Genomic DNA, 12,827 nt, shown 5'->3' on the forward strand with positions numbered 1-12,827 from the left:
ATATATGTGTGTGTAATACTTTTTTCATTCACAAAACAGGTTCAAAATATTATTGATATATTATATGATATGATATATTATATAATATTATTGTTGATTCCTGCCCCATCTTCTTTCACTTCTTTGTCAGTACAAATGTGATGGTTAGTTTAATGTTTAATAATCCTGAAGCAAAGTTTGATAAGTTATGCTAAATATAAGTTAATATATATCAGTAAACACAGATTTGATGGGCAGAAAAAAAATATATATATATATTTATGTGTTGTTGTATAAAAACACCAACTAACTTTTCACTGACTGTCAGAATCATCTCCAGTGAATACCAACATTCAGGTCTAAGCTCTAGGTGATGTTTCCATTAATTGAACACTTTGCTGCAATATGAATAGAAACAGAGTGATTAAATTCACAGCACACTGTACAGGCAAAATCTGTTGGCGGAGCAGAAATGACAGCTTTCATTAAAGCTTTTGTGGCGGGAGACAAGACGAGCATGGGAAAAAAGCCTCTCCATAATCCATTTTATGGCCCTGTCAATAATATGTAGAGCTAAAGAAGGGCAAACTTTGTGAATTATTTATAAATCTGTCTTTCTGGTGTGGGCTTTAACATCATTAAAGTGACAGCACAAAAGCCCTTAGCAGTGTTTGATATTGTATTGCTGAAAGAGAAGGATAATGGGGGAGTAGTAGCAAGATGAATTTCTGGTTCACACATCACACACACATAGGCAACAAAAAATAATGCTAATACAAAATACAGAATGAATGCATGAAGGAAGATGTCTGTTCACAAAAACTCTGGGGATGTTTTCACTGTGTATCAGGTCCTCTGACTCATCTTTAAATACTGTGACAATACTTATATTCTAAAGAAAGATGTTTTCTGAAAGGAGACTCTGTTGTTTTAGAGATTTATTTTTTTGAAGAACATGATTGCATCTTTATCTCCCCACTCATTTTCTCTAAATTTATCATGGCACCCATGTTCTTGCATGTAAAAATAATCAAAGCAGCTCTGTAGAAATAAAAGAAAGGGAGCATTTTGCATTTTAAATAATACTTCCATTCGTATCTTGGTAAAATCACTCCTATTGTCTTTAATTATGTCTGGAGTGTGAACACTAAGTAGAAAGCACTCATTTGCTTAATTTGATCACTAGAAAAAAAATTAAAAATAGAGCTGGTAAAGAGGGGGGGGGAGTGGTGTACATGAGGATTTGTAGACACACAACTGTTTGTAAGAAACAAACAAACAAAAACCAAACAACTGCAAATGTATAATGCATTCAAAGTGCAAAGAGTCTTAATGCCACCAGCGTACCTTTTACTTACGACCGGACCAGCATTCATCTTCATGCAGCTGACTTTACGGCTCTGGACGCCAACAGCACAGGTCTCATTCCACAAGCTTGTTCCATTAAGATCAGCCGAAGTATTCACAAGACAGGGACCCCACGCTGAGGCCTGCCAGTAAAATACCATGCAAGGATGGTCATTGCAAACTCGCCACTCCTCCAGGGCTGGAGCTGCTGGACAAGCTTTCCCCTCTGGATTTAAACACATGAAGGAATAGCAGAAAGAAACCAATAAACAACACATGACACTACGTAGTATCTTGAAAAGGAAATATGTACATTGATGCACATGCCTAAAGCCACAACATTGCTATATTTTCTTGATTCTGCTCGCTCTGCCTTAGCTGTCATAGTTCATGTATTATATATGACACACATGCGGTTTCAACATCTCTCAATCTGCAAACAAGTGAAGTGGAAAAAAAAAAAAGTTAAATGTGGTTTCTGGAATTCCAGCAAACTCAACCAAAGGTCAACTTGAACAAAGCTCAAAGAAATTGCAAAAATAAATAAATAATAAACATAAGAGCTACAAGCCTGACTCCAGAGGCAAGGGTTAGCACGCTAAATGTCAAATGACAGAGCAGGAGGGTAGAAGTATGATTTGTTTGGACTGGCTGTCAGATTAAAGCATTTAGGTTTTCAGTCAGGTTTGCAAAATAGTATCTGAAGAATCCCCAAGGATTTTGGAACAATTCAGACAAACACCTCCATTGTTAAGTTTGGCATTAAGCGCATAGCCAGCTTTAGTGACAGCTAAACTGATATACAGCAGCATATCAGTACAAGCCTTTAAACTTACAATCTAGCACAGTGGTGGAAGGGTAATAATATGGGTTTGTTACCACATTAAGCAAATCTTATTTATAAAGCACTTTAAACAACCATAGGATCAAATTGCTTTATAGAACAATATATTATAAAAAAAGCAGTCACCTGACATAAGATGATTAAACAAATAATAATAAAAAAAACTTTAAAACGAAATGTAAAATCAGCCCTATAATAAAAGCATATAAAACAAGATGAAGTCACAAAAGCTGGTAGCTCATTTTAGTCAATATTGAGCTTTATCTGTAATTTTAAACCATCTAATAGGCAAAGATTGGGAAAATTGGAATCATGCAACAGGACAATGTTTTCAAGTACAATGATTTATGTACAAATACTGGAATAATAATTGTCCTTTGTTGGTGCATCTGGATTTGGGCCTAGTTTGTGCTTTACCATTATTAACAATGTAATAGGTCATATCTACTTTTTTAAATTTTATTTTTTATCAGATATTGTGTTTACTTTAGACTCAGAGAGGATCAGAAGCTTCTTTTTATCACATTCCAAAAAGCATAGCCTTCAAATGTTAGGAGTGTGCTTGCTTTTCCCCATGTTTGTGTTTGTTCAAATGTATCATTCTTTTAAAAACGGCATATTGACATAAAGACATTATTAAGGGCTTACTGGGTTCAGAGCACCGGTACTGTTCAATTGTTTAAAAAATGTTAAATATACAGTAAGCTGAGGTAAAGTGATCAACAGTTCAAAGAGCGTAGCAAGTTTATCTATAGGATTCCCCTTACAGAAAGGCATGGGTGACTGTCACTGAACCACAACCAAAGAAATACCTGCACTTCTGATTTGCTTTCCAAGCCCTGGCTCTTCAGTGTGTTCTTACAAAGATACCAACATGCACACATACTAAACACAAACACAGCCAACACACACACACGCTCCAAGCTCCTCTGCCAACAAGAAGATAGCCAGCAACCTGGCTTAAGCTGCGAGATTCTTTCGTCAGCTGTTATTGCTGATACGTGTTTAGTTACAGGGATTAATGGGCAGCAGTCGACTGCCAAGGCTGTCTTACTTGAAAACACAACACACTGTGTTTCGAGAAATACTTGCCGGAGGAAAAGTTCTTGATAATGGATGGTCAGCTCCAACCTCAACTGTTTTCCGAGATGAAAAATGTATATACAAGACTCTTAAATCCAGAGAAACAGCCAAAAGACTGCAACGTTGGGGAAATCGCCTCTGAGAAAACCTCTTTTTCAATCAGGCTTTATTTACTATTTGCTGAGTCTAGTTTTTAGTTAGTTCTAGATTTCTATATGTACATCCCAAGAAACCTTAACAAAACATATTTTCAATTTCTGAACATAAAGGTTCTGAAAATAATTTGAATATTTTTTTAAAGCACTAAAAGTTTATGGTTTCTTCCTGTCTGTCATCTCGAAAAGTTTATACTGCACCTCTTAATAAAAAGGATTAGTGTTTGGGTCATTGATTCGTGTTAGATTAATGATTAATGTGCCATGCTTGTAAAGCAAAGTTACAGTAATATCAGCTTTTCCTGAAAAATAAAACAAACACACAAATAAATAAAATAAATAAATTAATGACAGACATGCACCAAACAATAAGCTCCCATATATTGAGCCAGAAATGTGACAACGTAATCAAAGGGATTTTCGGATTACCTTTCCCTGGGATTGCCAGAACTGTGCGAGTGCGACTCTGCTTGCCCTCTGCAGTTTTTGTTGCACAGCTATGAGAGCAGGCTGACCAGGAGAACCAGGAGCCAACGACACAGTCTGCAGAACAGGCCACCTCACAGGTCTCCTCTGTGGGAGGAGGGTCATTTACACAGTGGGTGCTGGGAACAACATCTCCTGCAGAAAACAAAATAAGAAGTTATTAAATAAAACTTCAGATTTAAAACCAAACTAAGTGAAGATAGCACATTACATATTTATTTATTTTCCTAACCAGACCCCAAAAAATTAATCCTGCTAGACTAAAACATTAAATGAATATAAAATGTGTACTGTATATTGAAATATTGATTTTCTTATTTTGGCTGCTCCCTTCTTCAGGGGTCACTACAGCAAACTAACTTGCATGAAGACTTGGCAATTGTTTTTACCCCAGATGCCCTTCTTGATGTACCACAGACCATTGAGCTACCACAGCCCTCTATGAGAAGCAGAGAGCTGCATCTAGGGCACCCAGGGGAGCAGATGGTGGGGGTTAAGGGCCTTGCTCAAAGCTCAGAGTGGGGCAAATGAGGATGGAGGCAGGTGTGGGTGCTTCACCTATCCCACTCACATTTTGATGTTATCAGTCCAGTGAGTTAAGCCAGCGACCCACCTTATCTAACATCTGCACCACCACTTCCCTGTATATGAAAAGCATACAGTCTGCATAAAATCAGGTCTTCTGAGCCAGAATTTATTAGAAAAACACAAAAATGGCAGATCAGTGACATTTACAAGTAAGCACATCATTAGTTATCCTTAGTTTTCGAAAGATAAAATATATGTTTTTTCATTCATTCAACCTTTATTTAGACAGGTAAATCCCATTGAGCCTAGAGGACTCATTTACAAGAGAGACCTGATTTCAACAAAGAATGATGACAACAATGAACAACAGCGACAACAATAAACAGTTATAAAAAGTCATTCTGGATTATTTTTTTTTTTTTTTACAAATAGGATGGCTAAAAGAAAAAGGTAACAAAAAAACAGCTAGATTCTAAGGCGAATGTAGAAAACTAAAACAGGAACATGTCTGCATTGGTCCCTGCCAGGAGTCCAACAGATTCTTAAAGCCACTTAGAGAGGTCAAGGTCGAGAGCTTCAGTTGTTTTTGTAAGAAAAACAAATACAATAAAATAGATGTTCTTTGCATCCATTATACTTGACATTAAAAACTGATATTAGTCTTTATCTCTGAGTGGCATCAGATTAAAATGAAATTCCCTGAGTGATGCTAGATATTAATTTAGCAACTTTGTACACTCAGTGTTAGTAAATAGTTATTTTTGTCTCTTTTGCCACCATTCTTTCCATTTGTTGCAGAGAGCAACAAAGAAACAGAAAAAAAAAAAAAGTTGAATGTCCAAACAATGCCAGCTGCTAAAAAGTATGATATTTAGACCTGCACTCACACTCATGAACTTGGCTGAAATTTGCCATTTCATAATGTTTGGTTTAAAAATATACAACTCTAGGGTGCATTTGTTATCAATTTCTTGCTTGTTTTTTTTTTTGTCTCCAAGCGGACTCCCTGTGTATTAAGAGAGGAAGTAAGTGCAGAAAGAGAAATCCTTGGTAATGGCTCATGAGATGTATGTGAAAACTCCCATGGGGAGTTTGAAATGCTTTTTCTCATGAAGTTAAAGCAATGCATATCTACACCCATCAAAATAACTGGCGTGTGTGCAGATGAATAAAGCAGTCTAGACGTAATAGTGAAGAGCCAGAGGGGACTGTACTGTATGTAGAAATATGGTGTTACAACCATTTAAGAGTGTGGATGCACTTTACATCAAGTACAGCATTACCTCAAGTCAAACACATTTGCATAAAATCCTGATCTGATAACATGATAATCCAAGTAAACTATAAAAAATACACTCTTAATATGTGTAATGAAAGTTTAATTAAAATTGTAAGTGCACATAATGTGCCAAGCACCTACATTGTCTTGAAAAAAAAAAAGTCATAACCCTTGAACATTTCCATATTTTGTCATTACCATCTTGCACATATGGAAATTGCTGCCCATTCTTCTTTGTGAAATAACTTGTGCTCAGTCAGATTGGATGGAGAACACGTAAACAGATGCCACAGATCATCAAATGAATTTAGGGCTGGATCGTTCCAACATATGGATATAATTTGATCTAAGCCATTCCATTGTAGTTCTGGTTTTACAATTTGGGCTACTGTCCAGCTGGAAGGTGAACATCCACCTTAGTTTTGAGTTTTTGGCAGTATTAACCATTTTTGTTTGTTTGTTTTCTGTAGGTTTGCCCTGTATTTAGCTCCATCCATGTATTTAGTGAATCTGACCAGCTCCCCTATGAGTGCTGAAGAAAAGCATTGCCACTGCATGATGCTGCCACCACTATGTCTAGCAGTGGAGTTGGTGGGTTCAGGCTGATGAGAACATAATAACTTTTTAGGTCAAAAAGTTCAATTTTCTAAATGCTTGCTGTGTTTCCTTCATGACTTGTAATAAAACAACAAATTGGGCATATTATGAATTTCTTTCAACAATGACATTCTTCTTGACGTGTTTTCATGAAGGACATATTTGTGGAGAGTTGTGGATCTTCACAGCTCCTCCAGAATATCCTCTGGCTGATTCTCATATCTATGCTCTCCTTGCCTGGCCTGTCGGTGTAGGTGGACCACAATGCATTGGTAGGTTTGCAGTTGAGCCATACTCTATTTTCAAATAATAGACTGAACAGTGCTTCTTGAAATAAATTAAAACTTGGGATGTTGTATTGTAACCTAACTCCAGTCCTTACAACTTCATGTCTAACCTATCTGTGATCTGCCTAATGTGGTCCTTGGTCTTCATGAAGCCATTAGATTACCAATGTTTAGTAACAAACCTCAGTCCTTCACAGAACAGATGTTTTAATACTGAGATTAAATTGCACAGAGTTGAGTTGTATAACTATTTATGTGACAATTGGATGAGTAGTTGCGCTGGATCCTTTTAGGAGTGTCAAAGTAAAGGGGGCTGAAAACAAATGTACATCAAACTTTTAGTTGGATTTGTTAAAAAAATTCAAATCAATAATTTTATTCCTTTTACAATTGTGTACGGTCTTTCTAATAAAATCTTATTTTAAACACTGATGTTCGGGGTTGTACCATGACGAAATATGGAAAAATTTCAATTAGCTGTTATGTACTTTACTATATTCAGACTATTTATTTTTGCATTTAGTTTTTCAGTTAATGGTAAAATTCCAACAGAGAAAAACATGTTATAGAATAAAAACGTCGCTACCAAACAGAACATTTCTATGAGTGGACTTTCAGACAGTAGCAAGAAGCAAGTAAAGAGAAGAAAGCTGGTAAGTTATTTCTGAGTATAAAAACTTACAAAAAAATTGCTGTGGGAGAAAAAAACATGCGTTTCATAATCATACATTTCTAAATACACCTAACTAAGCAGCGATCCGGAGGCTGCTGCACTTGAATAAAAACTACATTTAACATAATTGTTTCGAACTGATTTTAAGCTGCGTGGGAATTCATTGCTATGGTTCAGCGTGGCTCCCACCCAGGTAATTATTTCAGACGTGCATGATTTATGCAAAGTGAGCATAAAATAAAACACATATATGGATTTTTTTCCCCTTAAGTTAACCTCTTCTTTTACAGGGCTGGAAACAAAGACCAGAGCTGTAAAGTGAGTAATGAGATGCAGCAAGAAAACATAAAAAAAACTTTAAATGGCAGCAATACGTTAGAAAGTTTTATCCTAAGTTACTTCTGTGAATACTTCATTTCCACGTATTGTTTCTAGTTTTAAGTAATTTCTCTTAATGGAAAGACATCATCTGTTTTTTTTTTTTTTTTTTGCATGCTCAGTCAGTGTCTTCTTGTATGTAGCTTTAATATTATGAGCAAAACCCACCAGTATACTAATGTAGCAGTTGAAACATTACAGCATTTCCATCTCCATCTTTTACCCCTTAACTGTAATCAGGTCTCAAAGGTAACATGTCCAGGAGAGAAACCCCAGACATCTCTCTCTACTGTAACATTCTCCAGCTCTCCCTGGGGGACCCTGATCAGAAAATATACAGAGTCCCTCTAGCAAGTTTTCTAGGTTTAGAAGATTCTTTACTAGTGGGACGTAACTGAAAAACCTCCAGAGAGAGGCATTCTAATCAGATGTCCAAACCACCTCAACTGACCCATTTTGATACAGAGAAGCAGCTGCTCTACTCCCCTGGAAGACAGAGCTCCTCACTCTATCTCTAAAGCTGAACCAGTCCACCCTATGATGGAAGATCCTTTTGACTGCTTGTATCAAGGATCAAAGCCTCGTGACTATATATGAGGGTTGGAACAGAGGCAGTTCAGAGCTTTATCTTTTGGCTTAATTTCTTCTTCACCATGACTGACCAAAGCAACGCCTTCAGTAAACCATTCAGTAACGAGCGCCTACTTTCAGCCTGCCAATCAGCTGGCGAAATGTGACCCCCACCAAGGAAAGTACATGGCCTGCTGCCTTCTGTACTACGGTGATGTGGTGCCCAAAAATGTCAGCACTGCCATCGCCAACATCAAAACCAAACGTAGCATGTGGTTTGTGGACTTGCGTCCCACTGGTTTCAAGGTGGGCATCAACTACCAGCCACCCACTGTGGTTTCTGGTGGAGACTTGGCCAAGAGTGTCTTGTACTTACTTAGCAACATCATGACCATTGTGGAGGCCTGGGCTAGACTAGACCACAAGTTTGACCTGATGTATGTCAAGAGGGCCTTTTTCCACTAGTAGGTGGGCGGCTTAATTCCATACAGAGGCAGCTGTGGCTGAGTGGTTGGAGCAGTTGTCCTTCAATCCGAGAGATGGGGGTTCGATTCCACCAGCAGTCACATGCTGAAGTGTCCCTGGGCAAGACACTGACCTCATCATTGCCTCCGATGTGTGTCCCATCGATGTATGAATGTGATCAAAAAGCACTGATTAGTTTCTTTAGAATGATTTGTTCAATTAGCTTGGTGTAGATCTAGTAGATTGCTGTATGAATGGGTAAATGAGGGCACAGACTGTTGTGTAAATCGCTTTGAGTATCTTGATAAGATAGAAAAGCCTCATATAAGTACAGTCCATTTACCATTTATCATTTAGATGGGAGAGGGGATGGAGGAGGGGGAGTTCTCAGAGGCTTGGGAGGACATTGCAGCTCTGGGATTATGAGAAGGGTGGAGCAGGTAACAGAAGAAGAAGATGAGGGTGAAGAACATTAATATTATTATTTTTACATACAAAGTAATTTCTTCTTAATTTTCATAGTAACTGCTTTTTATGACTGTCTATTGTTGTCTGTACCTCATCTGTGTTATTTATTTAAAACTGGCCTCTCTTGTAAATGAGTCCACATGGCTCATTGAGACTAACCTGTATAAATAAAGGTTGGAATGAGGATGAGACTCCAAGCCATCGATCCATCTCCCGCCCCATCCTACAATCACTCGTGAGTAAGACACCACTTAAACTACGCTGAGTTAAATATTTAGAACTAAAGGTACTGTAGCAGTAAGATGATCATAGCATGCATTAACATTATAGAAAACTCTCTATTATGCACCAGAAGCTTTTGATATGTCTGCAAGGACATAAATGAGTCCCCATCAGTTCAGGAAATTATTTTCAGTATGCAAATTTGTTTGACATAGTTAGAAATTGAGGCAAAGAATGGCACATAAGGATATTCATGGAGTAAACACGAGTCTTGAAGGCGAACTTAAGGAGAATAAATGAAATGAATTATTTTGCCACATGTAGAAAGATTAGTTGTTTTTACACACAGCTGAAAAGCAGTAATTTAACTCTGCTTGAAAATCACGAGTGTAATGAAACATTAGCTAACAAACAGCCACAAAGCCATGCCTGGAAACACTCCCTGAACACGAGTGACATGATAACATGAAGCCAAAGTCACACATAGTGTGTATATGTGTGCTTGTTTGAGGGTTCTGCAAATAGATGGCTGCCCCTGAGGTCCTTCTGCATTATTAATACAGGGATCTGTAGTTAGGGCTCTTACTCAAAAAATAATATCACAGCCTACTGCATGCAATTTTAACATGATTTCTGCTCTGTTCGCCCACCAACCAATTAATCTTATTCATTGTTATTCTGGTGGGTTTAAAAAAAGTCCCCACCTTTGCTTGAAAGTTAATCATTGCATATATTCAGTCAGTCAGATTTTAAAGAAAATAACTTGATGGGAGGCAAAAGTTAGGAAAGGAAGTGGACTCAATCTCTACATTCAAAACATATATGGCAAGCAACTTGGTTAACCAATTAATATATTTGCTGCATCAAATTGTCAAACACGTTTCATAGATGTCATTGTCATTGACAGTCATACCTCCGTTAAACAACTTTTTTTCTGGGTTTATCATCACCTACATACTGCTGACCAGTTAGACAGAAAGAGACAGACAAGATGGGAAACATTCAGCTGTAGATATCGGGTTTCCTCGTGTCAGAGTGTAGGTTTTGGGTTAGCCGCCATACATGCACAAATCGTAAAATAAGTCATGTCAGCTATCAGTCACAAATGCACCTGTACGTTTGAAGTTAGGAGGCCTGGTGTTCGGTGGCACTGACTGAGCAAGAAGAGGAAACTGTACAAGCTGTCAAAACAACTTGACTAAGCCTGAGGCATAGAGAGAGCTGGGAAGGTGTACCAGTGGGGCTTTTTTAAGCTACCGTAGCTAGGAGCCCCAAAAACCAATCATACAAAACACTATTTTCCATACAATTTCAAATTTGATCATTATAACTTTGCATGCAAAGTTAAAGTAAAAGTGTAGTTTGCTTCTAAGTTGTGCTTGACTAAACCCAATCTACTCAAACACACAAAAAACATGTAATTTTAGGGATAAAAATGGGATGTCTTACATGCTTCAAGTGAACTACCAATTTTAATTTTTATATTTAAACTTCTTTATACAGCCTGTCACACAATCACAATCAGTTCCTTTTTTTTTACGTTGCGTCTACAAAATTACATATGAAAACACAGCTTGACAGCAGCAGACCAAAAAAATTCCTGAAAGTGATGCCCTTAAAAATGTGAAAAAAATTGCACCTGAGACCTTTCACATGAACTGAAAGATGCATCTGGCCCTTCAGCTGATCCCCACATTGTTTGCCAACGCTGTCTAAGAAATATGGGAGATTTACTGTCAAGAAGCAATTCTTAAGGAAGAGAAACAGGTGGAAAAAGGTTGAAGTATGCCTAATTGCACACAAACCCTTGTTTTTATTGCATTGCTATCCTCATGACCAGCTCATGCATTGTGTGAACCACGGTTATATAGCTCAAAAGAACAACAAAGAGGCCGTCTGAGTGGCAAGAAAAAAGTGATGTCACTTCAACTATTCAATCATATTAAGTTAAACTTTTGTACATGAACATCCATTCACAAACACAAAGAGAAAAAAAAATGACTGTTTCAGTTGCAACAGGTTCTTTGGAGCAATAATTCAAAATGCATACATTGATGCTTCCTTTCTTTTCTTTCACCTAATAATGGCTGGAGATGCAGTCAGTACCAGCTCCACATGACAAAAATAGGATTGAGTGGGTAAAACAATGAATGGATGCTTGTGAATGTCCAAATACCTCCTACAAGAAAACGTAGGAAATTGGACAACTGTAAGTTGTGATATTTGATGACTATAGATAGACAGAAAAGCTGGTGCTGCAGAACATAAATCAAGAGTTAAATGTAAACAAGTTTGATATTTTTAAAAATACATTATCAGTAACTCAGTAGCAAAAAACACACAAATGTAATTGTTTTCTTTATTTTTTTTCTATTTTGGGATGGACATGTCTTAGAAAATCTCATATTTAATAGTGCTGGACTGTTTGCATATACTTGTGCATTTCATCATTTCTAAAATTTCACCTCAGACTTCTGAGTCTGAGGTGAAATTTGCCCATTCTGAGGTCAATGAACAAAATGACACCTGAGACTTGTTTTAACTTTAACAGAGTTTTAACTGCAGGCAAAAGAGAGCTCATTCATCCAGATCTAGCCTCCCTTCACTGGCTCCCCGTTCACTTTCAGTTTCATTTTAAAATCCTTCTGTACGTTTTCAAATCTCTACACAGTTCTGCTCCCTCCTATCTCGCTGATCTGCTGCAGCCATATGTCCCACAGTGCACTCTGAGGTCAGCAGACCAGAAGCTTTTATTGGTTCCAGGAACTTGTTTTAAGCTCAGATGTGACAGGCCTTCTCTGTTGCAGGTCCAAAATTGTGGAATAAATTATCATTACATGCCAGGTAGGATCCCTTGCTTGCTGTTTTTGTCTTGTTAAAAAAAAAAACACTTTTATTCCCTGGATTTTGACACTGTGTGAGTTGATTTTAACTTGTCTGTATCCATAATGTTAGTCATTTAGATTCTTATCTTTACTTATTTGGATCTAGTCATTTTATCCTTTGTCCTTTGCTTGTTTTGTTTTTGCTGTACAGCACTTTGTTTATCCCCGTTGCTGTTTTAAGTGTCTTATAAATAAAGTGGTATGGTATGGTATATGCATATTTACCTAAAGCTTCATTTGATTATCATTTTGTGATCTAACAGCATGCTTGAATAGCCGCAGTAAGACTAGTAACTAAAAATACAAACAAGGATAATTTCTGAAAAAACAAAACACTGAACTAAATGTTCGACTATTTTAAACAGGCCTCTCTTGTAAACGAGTCCTCAAGGCTCAATGAGACTAACTAATATAAACACAGGTTGAATGCAACTTTATTTGAGCTCTATCAATATGGCTGTTGAAATAAATGAGATTAGAGTTAAATGTAAAAGACCAAAGGCATTTTTTGTTCTAATATTTTTGAGTTATACAGTATGTTGAGAGTAAGCCATTAAATATTGTATTAAAAAAACACACAG

At 37.1% G+C, this 12,827-nt stretch overlaps 1 protein-coding gene across 1 annotated transcript in view; it reads right to left on the reverse strand.

The window, feature by feature from the left end:
• thsd7ba (thrombospondin, type I, domain containing 7Ba) overlaps window positions 1–12,827 on the reverse strand; it is a 134,284-nt gene that overhangs the window by 81,454 nt on the left and 40,003 nt on the right. The window contains exons 6-7 of the mRNA XM_037686118.1: window positions 3,838–4,029; window positions 1,327–1,552 (exon numbers count right to left, since the gene is read on the reverse strand). Of these exons, the coding sequence (XP_037542046.1) occupies window positions 1,327–1,552; window positions 3,838–4,029 (418 nt within the window). The remainder of the gene's footprint in view (window positions 1–1,326; window positions 1,553–3,837; window positions 4,030–12,827) is intronic.

The sequence above is a fragment of the Nematolebias whitei genome, chromosome 13 (assembly GCF_014905685.2).
Source record: "Nematolebias whitei isolate Nwh7 chromosome 13, NemWhi1, whole genome shotgun sequence".
Classification (NCBI taxonomy): domain Eukaryota; kingdom Metazoa; phylum Chordata; class Actinopteri; order Cyprinodontiformes; family Rivulidae; genus Nematolebias; species Nematolebias whitei.